Raw genomic sequence first — 20,721 nt, 5'->3', positions numbered from 1 at the left:
TTTTCTGTTCCAGTCCTTCTCTGATAATCCCCTTTATCTGATAAGCACTTCGACAGTGAACTGCCAGTGGTTCAATGGTGATTGCAAATAGCAGTGGTGACAAGGGACATCCTTGTCTGGTACCACGTTCTAGTTTAAAGTAGTCTGAGCAAATTTTGTTAATACAAACTGAAGCTTCTGGATTGGTATACAGTAGTTTGATCCATGCACAAATATTCGGGCCAAACCCAAATTTTTCTAATGTAGTGAAAAGGTAGTTCCATTCAGTCATATCAAATGCTTTTTCTGCATCCAACGATAATAATATCTCTGGGGTGTTTGACTTTGCAGGTGAATGTATTACATTAAACAGGCGTCGGAGATTGGAAGATAAGTGTCAGCCTTTAATAAATCCAGTTTGATCTTGTGATATTACCGAAGGCAGCACTTTCTCCATCCTTCTAGCTAGGACTTTGGAGAGTATCTTAACATCATTATACAGAAGTGAAATTTGTCTGTATGATGCACATTGTAATAAGTCCTTGTTTTGTTTAGGAAAGACGGTGAATAATGCTTGGTGAAAAGTTTGAGGTAGAATTTGATTGTCTCTAGCTTCTGTAAATGTTGCTAATAAGAAGGGAGCTAGCTGAGTTGAGAATTCCTTATAAAAGTTGACAGGGTAGCCATCTGGGCCTGCTGCTTTCCCGTTCTGAACTGACTTTATAGCATCTAGTAATTCTGATAGCGCCAGAGGTTTATCCAATTCCTCTGCAATAAAATTATCTATTTGTGGTATCTGTAATGTATCCAGAAATGCATTAGATTGTGTGTTGTCTTCTTTGAAGTCAGTAGAATATAAGGATTTATAGTAGTCTCTAAATGTGTGCATTATATTTTTATGGTCAATAATTGTATCTGATGATTTAAAGGCAGCCTTCATTATAAGCACAGCTGGATGATGTACAATTGTAACATTTATCAGTTTATACCCAAAGTTTCTACTTGTGTCCTTATGGACAATGGATCTTTTAAGCTGATACAATATCCTCTAATGCCTTCTGGGCAGTGACTTTCAAGATGGCACCAAACATGGCAGAGACTGCTGATAATAAGGACTGGGATCAACTGCTCTTTAACGAACAAATAATTTTTAAGAGTGAGAGAATTTCCCATCTGAAGCATTAAGCATAAATTTTGTGAATTTCCCCCTGGGATTAATAAAGTATCTATCTATCTATCTATCTATCTATCTATCTATCTATCTATCTATCTATCTATCTATCTATCTATCTATCTATCTATCTATCTATCTATCTATCTATCTATCTATCTATCTATCTATCTATCTATCTATCTATCTATCTATCTATCTATCTATCTATCTATCTATCTATCTATCTATCTATTAAGTGCCATTAAGGGAGAGAAAAATTGGGCACCGAGATTTATTTTTTATATTAAATCTATGATGAAATCAATTAGACATTTACACTTTTCTGTACTCATTTGTATTAGTGATTACACTGATTTAGCTGTAGCTTAATGGTTTGAAGATTATATAGTCGGTACTTCAAGCATATATACTGTATATATACAGTCGATTCCGCTTAATTGGGCCCCCAGTTAATTGGGGCAGCCACTTATTTGGGCCAAATCTCAAGGAACAAAAACCAAACTACTAAACTAATATATCATTTAAATGCTTAATTGGGACAATAGCAGACTCGTGCTGCCAGTCAGTCATCTATTGTTGCCCGTTGAAGAAGCACGAGTACATTTGGCTAGTACAATTTTAGAGAGGAGTAGCACGTGTCTGCTTAATAGTCTACCGTCACCACTACCGTACTGTATTCAGTTACCCCTACACCGACTCGTGTGTATAATGTATGGGTAAACTTGTTTTTTGTCGATTTTATTTAAAAATGTATAACCCTTGCCAAGATGCCAAGAAATGATTTTACACTTTCAAATAAAATTGCTTTGCTGGATAAAATTAAAAGTCAGCCATTTAATACAAGCCATCGTAGGCTCGCTGAAATAACTGGTGTACCAAAATCTACCATAGCATGTTTCTTACAACAAGAGAATCAACCGCGTGTGGAATGACAGTTGGCGAGCTATAAAAACCAGCACCATACAGAACTGCTTTGCTGTTTGCAGCTTAAAACCTTTGAAGATTCCCGAAATTTTGAGCATTGAGGAAAATTAGAACATATTACAAGTTCCTATTGTAAATAACAAAGAATTTTCTACAATAGATGACAATTTACCATGTTACAATGAAAATGAAGACTATGAGGATGCAATTGTTGAAGTCATTAAATTGAAACACCAAAAATTTGATGAACGATGATGATGATGATCCACCTGTGCCTGTGACTAACCGGGAGGCAAAAAAAATTATAGTTGGGTTACAGAGTTATGTTATGCAGGAAGTCAATGAAGATAGATAGATAGATAGATAGATAGATAGATAGATAGATAGATAGATAGATAGATAGATAGATAGATAGATAGATAGAAGGGAGCCCTATATCCGCACTGAATATCTGCGCTAATTTTGTAGAAGTGCAAACTTACAAAAACAAAAGACAGACTACACTTGATGCATTTTTGCAGAATTAAATTGTATGTACATACCTAATTATTTTACTTTAGAATGTATTATTATTTTTTCTTCACAGTTTATATTATTTTCTTATAATTTATATTTTGGTTCAATAATTTATTAAAATATGTACCTGCTTATTATTTTACTTTAGAATGTATTATTATTTTTTCTTCACAGTTTATATTATTTTCTTATAATTTATATTTTGGTTCAATAATTTATTAAAATATGTACCTTCTTATTATTTTATTTTAGAATGTATTATTATTTTTTCTTCACAGTTTATATTATTTTCTTGTAATTTATATTTCTGTTCAATAATAAATAATAATTATATTAATAATTATTATTATATAAATAAATAATAATAATTTCAATATTAAAATATTGAAAGAAAATTATTTATTGTTTAATTATATGTGGAATTTGCTTAATTGGGGCAGCCGCTTAATTGAGCCAAAATGTTTTAGTCCTAATGTGTCCCAATTAAGCGAAATCGACTGTATATATATATATATATATATATATATATATATATATATATATATATATATATATATATATATATATATATATATTATTTTTTTTATTTTTTTCTTGCACTTTGGTCGAAATACACCATGTGAAGGTGAAGGGTATTTGCATCTGAGGTTGTTTTGTATCTGGGGCAGGAAATGCAAGAAATGCAACCAGATGTGTAAAGGGAATCATAAGTTTAAATAAATCATTAGTTGAGGTTCCACTTAAACCAACCATTTCTTAATTAGGTTTTAAATTATGTACATAAAGTTGTTGCAAACATTGTTTTGAGATTTTGGTTCATGTTGGCATGATTGCATCAAACAATTTCTACATATTTGTCAGCTTATTTATGCTGTGAATCTTCTGTTTAACCACATTCCAAACCTGTTCTATTGGATTAAGATCTGGTAACTGAGAAATCCACTGAAGAACACTGAACACATTGCCATATTCATGAAACCAGTTTGAGATGACTTTTGCTTTGTGACATGGTGCATTATCATACTGGAAGTAGCCATTAGAAGATAAGTAAATTGTGGCCATGAAGGAATGCACATGGCCATCAACAATACTCAAATTGATCTTGGAATTTTAAACCCAAAGTGTGCCAAAAAACATTCCCCACACCACTACACTGCCTCTACTAGCTTGGACTATTGACACAAAGCAAGTTGAGTGCATGAATTCATGCAGTTGGTACCAAATTTTTGACATCACCATCTGTGTACCTCAGCACACTTTTCCAGTCTTCTGCTGACCAGTTTTGGTGAGCCTGTGCCCATTGCAGCCTCAGCTTTCTGTTCTTGGCTGAAAGGACTGGAACCCAACATGGCCTTCTGCTGCTGTAGCCCATCTTCTACACGTTTTGATGTGCTACGCATTCTGAGATGCTTTCCTGCTCACCACAGCTGTACCCAAGTTAACATAGCCTTTCTGGTAGCTCAAAACACCCTGGCCATTCTCCTTTGACCTCTCTCATCAAAAAGGCACTTCTGTCAGCAGAATTGCTGCTCACTCAATGTTTTTTTTAAACCCACACCAGCTCAGTGAGTGTGAATTGTATATACATCACAAAAGTAATGCTAATTCCTGCCTCCATTTCTTCCTCTCTTTAAATATACTAGTCTCCTGCTCTTTTGCCAATTCCAAGTACACCTGGCCAAGGAGGATGAGGTACTTATAAGGCTTGTCCCAGTTTTCAGGAGCCTCAGAAGGAACAGCAGCAGAATAAAACCTCAGAAATTATTGCTTAACCTTAACAATGTTCAGCCGAAGTGGCAGGCATGACATCCCAGCAAGGTAAGGGTGAATATTATATATACACACCATTAAATATATTACATTTAAATACAGGAAAACAAGCACTGTACCTGTGGTGATTTAAGCAAAACTGCATCTTCCCCTTGCCTGTATGGTGGTATGACATTAGGAAGTTGGCCACTCTGCAGTACAATATGAGACTGAGTAGATTCAGATCCTAAAGAAAGGCGTCCATCGCTAACTGCATCCAAAAGCACAGCTGCCTGAGGGATTTCATACTTTGATGGCACACATATGCTACTGAAAATGGATCAATAAAAAGTGTGGTTATTGAAATGGTTCAAAGACAGATTCTATAATAAAACAGATTTAACAATACGGAAGTATAACTCCTGTTACTTAGTATTTTAGCTATTCTAGCAGCCCAAAAGTATTACATTAGCTCAAAAAGTTAAATAAATATTTTACATCTATGATAGAAACTGAACTTACTTTGTTTGATATTTTCACTTATAATACAAATATTCTTTACATATTAGTATACATTGTCTTCAAAAATGTTATCTGGTATTGCAAAGCTCCAAGCCTGATCCACGTCTGTGTGTAATTCACAGGTTGTTTGTGTTTTCATTAATTTTTCTGCAGTTTCTACTTTGATTTTACTCTCACATCACAGGGATGTACAAGTCAGTACTGGACCTCAGGAGTAGGTGAGTGAGTGAGTGAGTGAGTGAGTGAGTGAGTGAGTGAGTGAGTGAGTGAGTGAGTGAGTGAGTTCTTCAGTGGACTGGTGTTCCATCCATCCAGGGCTGGTTCTAACTTTATACTCAGTGCTTCTGGGAATTGAACTAAACACCTTCTCAAAATGGTTTGGTGGCTACATAAAATGTTTTGAAAAAATATTTACAGTGATCCCTCGCTATATCGCACTTCGCCTTTCGCGGCTTCACTCTATCGCGGATTTTATATGTAAGCATATTTAAATATATATCGCGGATTTTTTGCTGGTTCGCGGATTTCTGAGGACAATGGGTCTTTTAATTTCTGGTACATGCTTCCTCAGTTGGTTTGCCCAGTTGATTTCATACAAGGGACGCTATTGGCAGATGGCTGAAAAGCTAGATTGCTTACTTTTCTCTCTCTCTTGCGCTGACTATCTGTGATCCTGACGTATGGGGATTGAGCAGGGGGGCTGTTCGCACACCTAGACGATACGGACGCTCGTCTAAAAATGCTGAAAGATTATCTTCACGTTGCTACCTTCTGTGCAGTTGCTTAGTGAAGCGACATGCTGCACGGTGCTTCGCATACTTAAAAGCTCGAAGGGCACGTATTGATTTTTGACTGAAAAACAAACTCTGGCTCTCTCTCTCTCTCTCTCTCACCCCGCTCCTGACGGAGGGGGTGTGAGCTGCCGCCTTCAACAGCTTTGTGCCGCGGTGCTTCGCATACTTAAAAGCCAAACAGCCCTATTGATTTTTTTGTTTGCTTTCTCTGTCTTTATGACAGTCTCTGCTCCTGACACGCACTCCTTTGAAGAGGGAGATATGTTTGCATTCTTTTAATTGTGAGACAGAACTGTCATCTCTGTCTTGTCATGGAGCACAGTTTAAACTTTTGAAAAAGAGACAAATGTTTGTTTGCAGTGTTTGAATAACGTTCCTGTCTCTCTACAACCTCCTGTGTTTCTGCGCAAATCTGTGACCCAAGCATGACAATATAAAAATAACCATATAAACATATGGTTTCTACTTCGCGGATTTTCTTATTTCACGGGTGGCTCTGGAACGCAACCCCCGCGATGGAGGAGGGATTACTGTATTTAATTCTAAGGCTGAGATAACAATATCTGTTCATTTTTACAATCAACATTCGAGCAGAGATCATAAAGAGTCATAGCTGTTCCTGGTAACATGTGGTGCAGGTAGGAAATCATCCTGAATAGAACTCAAGGGCTTCACAGAGCATACGCAGACACAGCACTGTGCACATTCATATCAGGATATTTACAGGTTTAAAGATGTCAGAGGTCAAAAGATGGCACTCAGTCTTACAGAACTTCAGTGGATTATGAAGTTAAACACACGTGAACGCAGGTAGAAAATTCAAACTTCTTTATAGTATTTGGTTGCAATTTAGATGTATTTATATATTTTGAGGTTTCTCCTGCTTGTAGAGAAATAAGCAAGAGTATATAAATAAATTACAAGAATAAAACAGATTATCCTATGTTCTAATCATAAATGGAGTTTGACATTGAGGCACGTGGGGAGGGTTTGGGGGGCAGGCAAACCATAAAAAAACTGTATATTTTTGGAGTCACGACCATACTGCTGCATATGTACATCATATCAAAAGTCATATAATAAATTGTTAAAAAAAAACTCACAATATAACCTAAATCTCACTTAAAATATTTTTTTTTTTAAACTTTGAAAGATTACAGTAATGATAATGAAATGACAGAAAACTTTTTTTTGTCTGCTTATTGTACTTGTAGCAAAATTAACACATTCTTGTGTTTTAATCAAGGTATATAATGTATCAATAGCATCAAGTGTTCTGGAATTGGTTTAACTGTTTTGAAAAAGATGCAGATTAGATAGGTTGGTGACGCTAAATTGGCCCTTGATATATATGTGCGTGTGCATGTGTGTGTTCACCCAGCAATGGACTGGCATCCTGTCCAAGCATTGCTCCTGTCTTGCACACAATGAGCTTCATTATGTCCCAGTTCTGGATAAGCATGTTTAGAAAAACTGGATGGATTGATCAGAAGTTGAAGTGCTTTTAATTTTTTTTATTTACTTCATCAAAGAAATAAATAATTTTTACTGTATTTATTAAATATTTTGTCACAGTGGTTGGTTATGCCACCACACAGTGTTTGTACAGGCAGCACATTCAACCACAAGATGCAGACACACAGACTCATGCCTGCAACTTTGTGATCATGTAATTAGCTGCTTGAGAACTCAAGAGGAGCCGCAGTGTGACATGTAAAAGAAGATACAGTAATAGTTAATGCAAAATATACATGTTAATAATACCTCACTCAGGGTGAATTTGAAACAGTAAAGTAACTTGTAATTTATATAGTTCAGAATAAGGATCAGTTTGGTGATGTGGAAAGAAAAAAATCCTTAGGTAGTTTGGCTTTAATTATCATATTAGTTGACTAGCAACATATTTACATGAGCTATGACCAAAAAAAAAATGAAATAAACTTTTGAAGAAAAAAAAACAACAAACCTTTATTGGAGATTTATTTTAGTACCTTAGTATATCCGTTGGGGGACAATGTCCCCTGGCCTTCCTTAAACTCCACCTAAGTTTTGATCATTAGTATATTTACTAACCATTATCATTGTATCATATCCTTTGTTTCTAGATGATCACATCTCTCTTATAATTTAAGGCAATTACCTTGCCGCTTCAGTTCACACAATAGCCAAGCATGACAGTGTAGGTGGGACACTGCTGGGTTGGTTTGGGCTTGACTGGACATTCCCAGCCAAATGACCCCCTGGAGCTGGGCCTGATTTCCTTACTTGATCAAGGGTGTCCCCAAGATATCTCATTATGCATATGCAAATATTGCAAAATGCAAAAATATCTGAAATTTGAAATACATCTGGTTCTGAGCATTTTGGATTAGGGATACTTAACTTGTACTTTTTTTTTATTGTGTTATTATTAACACATATTATTATAAAGTAAACCATTGATGTGATGTGATGTGACTGTTGGTGTTACAGTTATCTCCTGATGGCCATTCTATGTTTGAAAAACTATTTGCAAATAAAAGTAAATTCCACTGTAATGATAGTGTTTTTTTCAGGGTGTGGGTTATGGGGGTAGGGGTTATTGTCACTTTAAAGAGGTGCATCTGTTTAGCATTCCTGTTTTTATTACAATAATTCTTGCTTAAGATGATTTTACCTGTTTTCAGTAAAATGCCCATGCTTAGCAATACAGTGAATTTTTGGTTCCACAAGCTCCATGGTGAACTCTTCAGCAGGTACCAGATACACTTTGTTCTGCACACAAAAAGAGAAACTGCTTTATAATATGAAAAAAAACACAAAATAATGTAAAGAGTGTGCTACTCATTTCCAAAAAGTATGTAATGCTTTTAAAATTTTACTCTCCTATAGTGTTCGTTTGCAAGTAATATTCACTGCAGTACAATAATATTTTAAATATTTAGAATTCAGGTAATATAGCTTCACATCAAATTACACCTTACCAGAAAAAAGCTAGCAGTGGAAGTATGAAGCTGCAGCTCAGCATTCGTTGATATGTCATACACAGCAATTCGATTCTTTGCATCAGTGACAACACTTCGACAAAGAAAGCTATGACAGAAAAAAAAAGATATGAATACTCCCATCTGCATTAGTTTTGCGTTACTTTATAAACTCTGACTTTTCTGACAATGTTTTATAGTAGTGCAATGACAAAAAATAGATCACTTGTCAACTTGGCATTCTAATTATTTGTGTAGGTTGCCTGATAAACTTTTTATGCCTTAGTGAAGTTTAAAAGGACCTTATTCTCAAGTTAATTTGAAATATTAAATAAATATTAAAATAATTTGATGCCTCCTGGACGCCTCCCTGGTGAGGCCTTCCTGGCACGTCTAACTGGGAGGAGACCCAAGGGAAGACCCAGGACATGCTGGAGGGACTATGTCTCTCGGCTGGCCTGGGAATGCCTTGGGATTCGCCCGGAAGAGCTAGAAGAAGTGCCTAGGGGGAGGGAAGTCTAGGTATCTCTGCTCAAGCTGCTGCCCCCGTGACCCGAACTCGGATAGGCGGAAGAGAATGGATGGATGGATGAATTTGAAATATCCCACTTGCTACAGCAGTGCAGCAGACAAATCATTGTAGGGAATGCATGGTTGAGTAGTTTATTAATTTTTGTGGTTGTTATTTGTTATTATATTATAGTTAGGAATGCGCTAGTGTTTACAGGTTGCTATTTTTATTATGTTCTGATATTAATGTCTATTTTGTGTTGCTTTGTGACAGAGCGCAGTACATGTTGGCATCTCAGCTCTGCTATGAAAAGAGGCTGCATGCACAACAAAATGTCTAAACTTTGGTTTCAACAAAGAGATTTTCGGAAGAGACTTAGCACTCAAGCAAGTAAATTAATATGCTGTAAAGACAAAAAGACTTATGTGTATTACAACATGCAATGTTCCTGACTGTTCTCTTGCTATAAACTTAAAGTAAACACCTTTAAAATGTCTGCCACTTCATATAATTAAAAACTCTGCTCCTTAATATTTCAACTTCTCTCCATTTTATTTATTTCCTGTGGGTGCTGCCAATTTGTGGATGGATTCTCATGGACGCCTCCAAGATGTTCATATCAACTGCTCATTGTTAATCGTGTGGCACAGACATGGCTTTACTATGCTATGAAATCTGGATATTGTGTTTTTTTTGTGTAAATATTTTCTGTCTTGAAACCTTAGATATAATATGGCATTTTTGCCAACGTCTTTCCATCTGCCATCACTCCATCTCCCCAATTATTCTTAACTTTTGTATACATACCTCAATGCAATAGCGACCCATGACATCATGTTTACATATCTCAAGGCGTGATATAGTGTGGATGCAGTTTCCCTGATATGCCTCATTTATTTCATCCATAACAATTTACTACCAAGACAGTACTCTTGGCCAATGTATCAGGGAGAGAGGTAGTGTGTTATAGCGGGTCCATGGCTCTCATCAAAGGCCAGTTTTTAAAATAAATAATCACTGCGCTCGCGGCTTAGCGAGGGGGCATGGTGGTTGTGTGGCTGAAGCAGTTCTCAGGGTGATTTGTGGTGTGGGCGTTTCTCACCTAAGTGCACAGGTGAGAGAGTGCCCGCATCCGTGATTGTTCCTCGGGCTGCTAATTTGCTGCAGCTGCCTTGCCCTCTTAATAAAATAGAAGCGCGAGTCGGTTGGGGGGAGAAAAAAGAAAAAGAAAGAAAGGCGAGAAAGAAAAGAAAGGAAAAGACGGAGGTTGCTGGAAGGAAGTGAGGAGAAAGCCGGTGTGAGGGAGAAGGAGAGCGAGCGAGCGAGCAAAAAGCAGGCTCGAATAAGAGAAAGCAGGCAGCTGGGAGGTGAGCCCACAAGGGGAGTGTTTGGCCGACACTCGGTGGGGCTGAAGGAAGCAGTCTCTCCAGCTGAGCAATTAAGTAGCTGGAGTGACCAGTAGAGGAGACGACTGACTGTCAAAAGGAGCGGGAGTCGAGGAGTGCCTTGGCTGCTGGGGAAATAACCCAAGTCTCGGTCCGGTTTGGAGCCCGACGTAGCCAGGGATCGGAGGGCTACTGGACCAGAGTGAAAGGCAGCTGTTCCTGCAGGTAGGCGACTCTACAAAAATGATGAATATTGAATAAATTGTGAACAATAAATTCAACAATTCTTGAACACACACACATTTAAAAACTCACAAAACTCAGGTATACAATTATTTCCTACAGCCTAGATTTTTGCTCTCTTAGATTTCCACCTCTTTGGAGGGCTCAAACATGCCATCATGGGGACAGATTTAGAGGGGGGCAACACAGTGTACTGAAGAAGGAACAAGTGATGCAAGTGCAGTACTCAGACTGCTACAAAATGGGGACATTGACATAAGGTTGTTGAGATTAATTCAGTTAATGTAGAAAAATCTGTAGTGTTCTCCTCGTTTCTCGTATACGTAGAGATTACGTAATTGTATGAATATATCAACTTGTGAAACAAAACATGTGCCTATTCAAATTTCAAGTGTATTTGATTGTTCTTTTACATGATTAGATAAATTTCTAATTACAGTATTATTTTGTGTTTGTACCATGTCATTTCTTTGCATTGTTGATAAGTTAAATAGGAGTTAAAAATAATACGTGCAATGTAGTTAATAAACTGTTACTAAATAAGATGAATAATTAGATATTCCAAAAATTATTCATTATTCTAGGCCTGTCTTTAACTCTTTCATTCTGTTTATATAAAAAATCAGAGCGTAAACATATATGCAACTGATTAATTTTCTTCTGCCTTTGCAAAGCCATTTGATTTTTAACTTTCATTTTCAAATAAAAAATTTAATGCAGGTAATAAAAAAAAGTTCAGGCAATCCAAAAACAAAAAAGAAAATCAGAAGAAATCTCAGTTAATTCACAAACAGTACAAAATTGATGAAAGATCAAAACATATATGAAATACAATTTGTGGAATTAAACATAAGGACAAAGTAGTAAATGCGTAGCACAAATAAGAAAGGTACTGTATGTAAATTTCAAAATTTTCAATTTTAAACAATATCTATACTTCAATAAAAATGATCTCTTACCAGAAAAATTATAAAACAATGATTTAATTGTTTGTAATATGATTTATTAAATTAGTTCAAATAACCACCATAATTAACAATAAAACAAATTTCTTTCGTTGACAAAATAATGTGTAACAATGAAAAAAACTTACCAACAGTTAGTAAGTATTGAAAACAAATACTTACTAACACTAAGTTAATAACCTTTTGTGGAAATTCAGAGCAAACACAATGAAGAAAATTTCACAAACATTATTAAATCACTAAAAGTACTGCATTTTAAGCACAAAACCAAAAAAAGCAAAAAGTAAATTTCAAAAACCCAAAGTTCAAAACAATTGTGGAACACAAATTGCATTAAGAAAGACAGTAATAAGTACCTAAATGTCAAAATATGATAATTTGTTTAATAGATAAACCTACTTCAACAGTATCACAGAATCAACTGTCAAGAAAGCATATTGAAATGAAGTCAGTCAATCAAAGTAGTGGGGTAAATTCTAGAAAAAAACATGGTTCTGGGTAAATAAGGTAGATGCAAATTTGATGCATATAAAAATGTCAATCCTACAAGGCAATAAACATTTATTATACCAGATGTGTGAAAATGATCGAAACCAAATGTCCGAAGTATACTTTGTGGAATATGGCCAGCCAGTCAGCCCGGCCAATACCCCCAGGCCGCCAGGTGGAGCTCTCCCTGGAGCATGGAGGTGCTCCAAATACCAGCAGGGAATCGTGGACAGTGGAGTTTTCCTTTACAGCCCTACTGGATACCTTGGAGGCCAACAGAGGACGCTGCAGGGAGGCCCAGAGACTCTTACGTGCCCTATAACCCGGAAGTACGTCTTAGTCACTGAGACAGGAGGAATGACGTACTTCCGGGATGAAGAAGAGGACTTTTGATCTGACCCGGAAGTGATGGGAGGTCACGTGGACTGAAGGATCGGAAACACTTCCGGGTAAGGAAATATAAAAGGACTGTGGGAGATCCCAGTCGTTGTGCCGAGTTGGGAGGAAGGGTGACTGAGCTGCTTGGAGGTGTGGAGGATTATTGTGGATTAATTATTGATTGTTTATTGGAAGAAGAGTGGTGGTGGAGGTGCTTTGTGCACATTTATTATTATAAGATAAAGTCATATTGGACTTTCATCTGGTGTCTGGCGTTTGATCTGAGGGTTCAAGGGAGCAAGAGCGTCCCTATCTGTCACAACTTCCATATATTAACTATAGTTAGTTATTTTGTTAAGGGCATTGTTAAGTGCCAATTTGCCAGTCTTTTGTAAAGCACCACACGTAAAAGATTAAAAAAATCTGGATTGTTCTACACTCAGCTTTCCTTATACCTGTTCAGGTAAAGTAGATACCACTTCCGGTTGTCCGATTATAACGAAACTTCATATGCGTGTGTTTTTTACAAAATTTCAATCACTTACCTTTGTTTATAATGCAAGTATATATGGCAAAGAACTACTTTCGGTATTCTGATGAAACTGAAATTACAAATTTGATTATTTTTTGTGGTCAGTAATATACCACTTCCAGTCACCTGATCAAGGTCAAATTTTATATCTAATGATAAGTAATGATCATATAAAATGTAAATTATTTATCTCTATTTATATAATGGTAGTGATACCTGTTAAGATTTCATTTCTGGTTATCTGATTAAGGTGAAATTTTATAACTATGTCTTTCTTACCCTAACTAACAATAATATTAAATTTAAATTATTTTTCTCTTCTTATAATGCAATTTCATATGAAAAACTACTTTACAAAATTTAAATTGTTTATTCAAACTATATCTAAGTTTATTTGAAAATTTTTTAAATGTGTTCAGGTAAAGTACCACTTCCGGTTGACGTATGTTGCCCAAAAGTTCATAGAAAACTAACATTTTGATGTAATACCCATATCTCAAATTGTATTTATCTAGCTCAAAGTGTTCTGAAGTTATTGTGTTTCCGTACATACACACAGACATAATTGCAAAAATGTTTAAAACATGTTCAGGAACACATGAAACATGGAGATTCATGAAAATCTCAAGGTCGAATTTTTTCGCAATTACTATACTTTCTCTATACTAAGTATACGAGAAAGTAACAATGAGGAGTGTATTAAATATATCTTGTTTATTTATTTTCAAACAATTCCATAATAAACTACTATTGACCGACCTGTACTTGCAGCTGTATATGTTTGCTCTTCCTTGTGTGAAGGCCTGTGGCTGATTTTCAATCACCACATTAACATTCTGAACTGTCTCCTCTTTGTTAGCATACTCCAGAACCACAACATAGTTACCAGGTCTAGGAACTCTTGGTTTTAGATGCATCTTTGCCTGGAAAGGAGTTAAGTAAAAGAAAACATGAAATACATCAGAGCCATATTACTTTTTTATGTCACAAGCTCAATGTCTTTGTTTTCTAGTACATAAGGATATAAAGGTTCCTAACAAGAGCAGACAGTTTAGCTCATACACATCTTTTGGTTAACTGATGTTGCCAAATCCTTCATCCAAGCAATTCATAGGTAGTAGGGTAGTTTTATTACATGACCGAGCATTTAATTCCAGACTCCTCATGTCTTTTGCTTTTTGTTTCCATCTATTACTTCTTATTCACTACTATGGTCAAGGTATGTCACACTTAAGGAAATCTGTTCTATTGAGATTAATGATGCCTTCATGCATATTCACATTGGATAACTTGACAAGCTCTTCTTTGTTGAAGACCAAGGAAATGACATCTCTAAGCCTGTCAGAAGTTGCACATGAACTGGTTTATGTCCTGATGTGGTTCAGATTCTGAGCAATAGCATCCATTCCTTTCTTGAACCTGATTTTTCTACTGTACAGCTGTAGACAGTATTGGGAGCAAGGTCAGAACTAGACATACGCAAAAGATCACTACATTGCTAGACATTTTTAAATTAATAGCCAGAACTAGTAAATGACAGCATGGTGTGGACTGTGTAACTTAAAGCAAGAAGTGATAATATAGATAAAACTGAAAACAGATGGAACAGCATTTGAAATGACTACAGGTCTCTAAAAAGACTATTCATTTGTTAGAATGCCAGATAACATTGTTTTTTCTAACACCTCACCTTCAGAAATAGTTACTGTGTGCTCTAAATTAGTCTTCATATTCCATTTAGCAGGGGGTGCATCAAATCAACTATTTTCCTAATTAAAAGTAGTAACTGTAAGTTAAATTAGTGGTTAATTTTACTACAAGTATTAACTCTCTTTCTGCTTTAGTACTTTTGTAGGCTTATTCCTGTTCTATTTTTATGCTTATGCCATCTTTAAATCAAAATTCCATCAATATGGAAGATTAAGGTCTGAAATTTAACAGAATAATAAAACATATATTACGCTATGTTCATAGCTCGTGTGTGTTTCATCTCTGACCCAGTCACTGTCTGAGGTACTGTACTTGCACATTCTTCTATGTATTGGTTTTCTCTTGGTCCAACATGCCAAAGATTTGCCTGTTGTGAAGTTAGTGAACATAAATTAGCGTTGAGTGAGTGACTGTAAGCGTGCATGCACTCTGATGAACTAATATTCTGTCCAGAAGAGGTTCTTGTTAGTTACTGAATCTAAACTGGCCAGATGGGAGCAAAAGTGGCTGTGGAAGAGCATGCACTGCAATGGACTAATGTCCTGAATAGGAAAGGTTCTGCCTTGTACCCAATTTCACCAAGACAAGCTTTGTTGTCTCATGACCATATAACTGGATTAGACATGTCGTAAAATGAATGGATGGATGTTATTAGATTAACTATTGCTTTGCAATTTATTTGTTTAACATTTGAAGTGTACATGGAATTTTAGCATAGGCAGATTACTATTCCATTTGTCTACAGAGTATGATGCATTTATTCAAAGATTTTACTCTTATGTCTAAAAGAAGAAATACTGTCATTTTATCATGTTGATGAAAAAAGGTGAGCCACTGCATGGCCATGTCAAACGGAATAATGCATTTATTTTTAAGGCCTAATATTGCATTGCTTGTTGGACCACCGTGATTCATATACTTTGTTTAATAAAACTTTTGACTGTTAGACTTTTCTTTTAATTGTATATTATTTTTGTCTTGCTTTTATATGAGTGTTGCTTTGTGTGAATTTGTCAGGTAAAACTAATTTTGTTTTGTATTTATGTCATGTACCTATATTAATAAATTGGAAGAAACATTCTCTTTAATGAGGAAATTACTTTACTGATGCTGTTGCAGACTTTTGAAAATTGGTTATGGGTCGCCATGAGGTCTTCTGTAATGCAGATATAAATATAAATACACTAATGACTTTGCCTTAAATGTTTAAACTTTAAGTAGTGTATAACATCAGATTGAGTGAAACAGCTTAATAATAGAGCATACATAATTAATTTGCAGCTATAGTTGTCAGAGTGAAACTGACATTTTATTAATTGAAACTGATTTATTTGTACACCCTGTCATCAAAAGGCAGACTCTGCATCATAGCACATACATTTATTTTTTCCGTCCCTCAACAAACAAGGCAATCTCTGATGTCTTGAGTGCTATGAAATGGAAATTTTACTTTGTAAAATAAATTAAAGCTTCAGGTGATTTTAAATTTCATTCAAATTGCATAATCACTGGTTACAAGCATCTAGTTAATAACATTTATGAATAAAAATTTGTTTGAAAATGTAAAAATACATAATCATGCATTTTACATTTTTATTGATGTTTAATCTACCTCTACCTCATTAAAATAGCACAAGGGCTAAATATTCATTACAATTCTTTCTTTCACTATTGTGCTACTTTAGCTATTTTTTATTGGTGAAGCTGTTGTCACACACGTGCGCATGGGTGGCAGCTAAAGTGCTTGAGTAAGGGCGATTCCGAATCAGACCGGGATGTGGCAGAGTGCACTGACTCTTTTTCTCCCTTTCCTGCAGACCATTCACAGGCGATTCCACCTGGCCCTCTTGACATCACTTCTGGTTCTGAGCCTATGGAAGAAGACCTTGCCGGCTCCGGCCCCTATGATGTCACATCCGGGTTCGAGCCTATGACTGAAGACCCTTATGAGCCCGACCCCTTTGACCTCACTTCTTATCTTCCCCTTTGAAAGCCTCCACCTTTTCCCTATTCCCTCAGTTCTGTTTTGGACTCGGTTTTGTGCACATCAGTGCTGTGTAACCTATTCAGCCAGGATACCAATTATACGGGTGGCTGCCCCAAACCTTGCTATGGCTCTGTGTGGAGTTTCTGACACCGTGATCACTGCCACTGGTATGACCCATGCTCAGAAATATAAGCCATATAGAATGTTGAATGTGTAGGTGCTTAAAAACCTACAGCCCATTAGCTCACAGAGACAGAAACAAAAACACGTGGAGATACTAAACACTATTTTTTAAGGGAATGAATAGAAAAGCAAGACAAATACATACAAAGTTAAAGCCACAGATTAGCACACTAACTCACAAGGTTCACATGGGTGATATTGATAGCCGCATGCAGTAAAAAAGATGACAAAATATAATTATTTTCCATAACTGTGAGAGCCTGCCACTGTCATGAAAGAAGAGCAAAGTCGAAACTATAAATGGAGGTAACAGTTAAAGAGGGGGAAAAACATAAAAACAATATGGTTCACCACAGTGGCAGTTCATCGGCCCCTATGTCACTTTTAAAACCAGAAGTACTTTTTCCACACATAATCAGTATAATAGCTGATTTGAACTTACCTGTTTGCCACTGAAATAAGCCATCTCCTGAAAGTGAGGTGCGGGCTGCAGGCTCTCTGTCTGCATTTTGAGCCCACTTTGGGATAAGAACAAACCCTCTGTCCCCATTATGTTAGGAAATTTGTCTATTGGCACATGTTTATACATCAAACAGCTGAAAGAATGAAATGCAAGACATTGTTTAATACAGTTGTAAAGTTAATTTCTTCCTTATAGCTTTGGATGATAATAAGTAAATGATTCCATATCACTTGCAATGAAATAGAATAATAGGATGAAATGCTTTGCACCCATGGTGTCAAATCTGTATATGAGCTAGTGGGTTCAGAAAATGGATGAATGAAGAGTTTACGTTTGTTCTACATTCTTCATTCTTTAAAAGTATGGAATCCTATCTTGGAAGACAGATCTTTACTTATTTTCCATAAATTTCCTCAGATACTTTTTTTTTCTTTTCAAATCCCTCTATTTGTCTTACTATATCTTATGATATGATCATGTTCCTTGAGTGTTGTATTTCTCCTCTATGCATTATAAGAGAAAGCACTGTGAGCATTTTTTAAATTAAGACCTCATTAGTATATAAAATTTGTACAGAAGCTTTTGTGTATAGTATTAGTCAAATGGTGAAGACTCTTTCGTTAACATTGTCAAACTTATATGGATCTTCACCAAAACACTTTAAGTGTGAAAAGAAACCATAATCATCCATCCATCCATTTTCCAACCCGCTGAATCCGAACACAGCGTCATAGCTGAATTACTTGAACATACAAGCAATGAACATTTTCAACAATGCTTCCTCTAGTTTTATAGTCAATTCAGCAGGATATTCCCCATGACTAACAGAGATTTCTACCAAGGCAATTAGATATTCAAGTGATCCTCCTTGAACATACTGTTTATAGGAGTTCTCCAGGGTTGTATCATATGTGCATGGCTCAGTGACTTTCATTTGCAGAATTGGAGCTTCAAAATAGTTACTAGGAAGCATCACCAAGTAATCCTAAACAAACATGGAAAAATAAATTGGTATGAGCAAATAAGACATGTTTCAAAATAATGACAACAAAAGACAGTTTGACAACAACAACATGAATTATTTGTACACCACATTTTCATTCAAAACATGTAGCTCAATGTGCTGTGCACAATGGTAAAAAAAATGCAAGTAAAAAGAAAAATATTAGAAATAAATAACTATAGGATGAATAAATAAATTAAGATACCAAAAATAGCAAATAAGAATAAATCAATATGGACTTGCATAATGCAGATATACAAGTAACAGATAAAGTAGAGTCCTTAATTATGAATTATATTGCAAAATTAATTTTTAAAGGAATACCGCACTTAAATATAATATGTTACTTACCCTGTGTAGTTTGTAGTTGTAGCCAAAAAAAAATTGTAATCTCACATTTTTGTGGAGAAAGGACATAAATATTGTAATAGAACGGGGCCAATAATGGCCAACCATAGACAACAGCAAACAATGTGGGATACATCCACAGATAAAAGAAAAACGATTCTCGCATAAAGCGCTACATAATCCACATGTCTGTAATTCATTCGTATCCTCAAAACGTTCATACATGCATTTATTTGCTAAAACGTTATTAACACTCATGGAAAAACTCAGCAAACAATATAATATAAACAGGAAAGGCACATTCCTATAATACAATGCTTTTAAATTGAAGATCCATCTCTCACTGTCAATAATTGGACAAGAATTCTGTCTTCAGCATTACAAATTTAATTAAATAATATAAGTAAGTAATATATAAAAAATATCATCTTTGGGTGGAGTATTCCTTTAAGTCTTTAGTTTACTGTAAACTGGATAAATAGTTAGAGAATAAGTGGATCCAAGTTACTCTACGCCTTCATTGACATGATGAATATATTGAGCTTGGATTATAAAATCTGGTGTTAAAGGCTGGCATGTGACTGTGTAAGCTCTCCCCAAATTCATTGGCAATTAGATTCTAGATCAATTTTACAATAAAGTGGATGGGGTGCCTGTTGCTGCCTGGGATTGAATATACTGAGGGTGCGGTAACTGAATAAAGTTCCCCAAGAGGAAAAAAATCTCATAATGAAAGACAGCCTATAGTGCTGCCCTGTACAAATGGCAAATCTATGCAAAATGTGTGTATAGGACAAGTACACAGACACACATTCATCTTTATGTATTAGATAGATGTACAGTCCAAAAAATATCTACCTATCCATCATCAAATACATATAATCCATTTTAGTGTTGTGGAGTCCAGAGCCAATGCATTCAGAACTGGGTACAAAGTTAAAACTGACCATGAAAGGAGCACCAGCAGCAGAAAGAAGAATAAAATAATATTGTTCTAATAAGGTTGGAAAAACCATACAATATATTTTTAATTAAAATTATTATGTAAAACCATAGTTGAAGACACCACTATGATGAAAAAATGCCTAGAGAAGAGGCTGTGGATATCGACTGTACAGTCCTATAGCAATAAACTCTTCCTTAATGGCAAAACAAAAGAACTCATTGATGTGAGAGAAGAGAGCTAAACTAGGACTGTCAAAACTTAACATTTTTGGTCACTTATAAGTATTGAGCTTACATGAACCTGCTTCATATTTGCCGTAATTAAGATAGCAGAGCAGAACCATGTCTTCTAGTATGTCTGCTCATTGAACGAAGTGGACTAAGCAAACAGATGGAGAGGTGAATACCATTTTGTACAAAATGCCAGTTTTTAAGCAAAACTCCACAGTATTTCTTACCAGCAGAACTCCCTCAGCTTTAATGTTAATAATCCATTTTCCAGGAGTGAGTGCAAATGGATCTGCAAATCCATTCCCTGGAACTGTGATAAATGCTGGTTTCAGGCTGGGTGGGAAAAATATGTCCTTATTTTGAATGGGCCCTAAGAAAAAGAAAACAATTGAGAAAACAAATGGGAGTTCTTTTCAGTACTCTGCCAGTAGCTTGTCCAAATCAAATTTTAGTTATATTTTGATACAGAATCCAAGCAAATAAACATGAAACCATTATAACAAAGTGTAATTTTACATTTTATAAGAATTCCTAATATAAATTAATTTCACATAATTGTATCATTTTCTGAAATTGTTTTTACTGTATTTCCAAAATTTTCAGTATCCTATTGGGACAAAAGAGATAACCAATACACTTGCCACTTTATTCTCTAAATGTAGGACCCTGCATTATTCACAAGCTGTTTTTTGATGTTGCAAGGCAGAATGGCAGCTGCTGTACAATA

General features: G+C 35.6%; 1 protein-coding gene and 1 long non-coding RNA gene across 4 annotated transcripts in view; one reads left to right on the top strand and one right to left on the bottom strand.

Moving 5' to 3' along the window:
* The window catches only part of LOC114653392 (laminin subunit alpha-3-like), a 403,128-nt gene that overhangs the window by 113,804 nt on the left and 268,603 nt on the right, over window positions 1-20,721 (bottom strand). For all 3 annotated transcript variants that reach the window (XM_051928867.1, XM_051928866.1, XM_028803680.2), the window contains exons 24-30: window positions 20,222-20,364; window positions 18,346-18,452; window positions 17,447-17,600; window positions 13,884-14,047; window positions 8,622-8,730; window positions 8,315-8,412; window positions 4,483-4,672 (exon numbers count right to left, since the gene is read on the bottom strand). In XM_051928867.1, coding sequence (XP_051784827.1) covers window positions 4,483-4,672; window positions 8,315-8,412; window positions 8,622-8,730; window positions 13,884-14,047; window positions 17,447-17,600; window positions 18,346-18,452; window positions 20,222-20,364 — 965 coding nt within the window. The remainder of the gene's footprint in view (window positions 1-4,482; window positions 4,673-8,314; window positions 8,413-8,621; window positions 8,731-13,883; window positions 14,048-17,446; window positions 17,601-18,345; window positions 18,453-20,221; window positions 20,365-20,721) is intronic.
* Window positions 16,571-20,721, top strand: part of LOC127528367 (uncharacterized) — a 61,899-nt gene continuing 57,748 nt past the window's right edge. Inside the window, exon 1 of the long non-coding RNA XR_007935252.1 lies at window positions 16,571-16,743. This is a non-coding gene — a long non-coding RNA (uncharacterized LOC127528367). The remainder of the gene's footprint in view (window positions 16,744-20,721) is intronic.

This window comes from Erpetoichthys calabaricus, chromosome 6, assembly GCF_900747795.2.
Source record: "Erpetoichthys calabaricus chromosome 6, fErpCal1.3, whole genome shotgun sequence".
In the NCBI taxonomy this organism is placed as follows: Eukaryota; Metazoa; Chordata; class Cladistia; order Polypteriformes; family Polypteridae; genus Erpetoichthys; species Erpetoichthys calabaricus.
The sequence above is the reverse complement of the archived record's forward strand: the minus strand, read 5'-3'. Positions and strand labels throughout refer to the sequence as shown.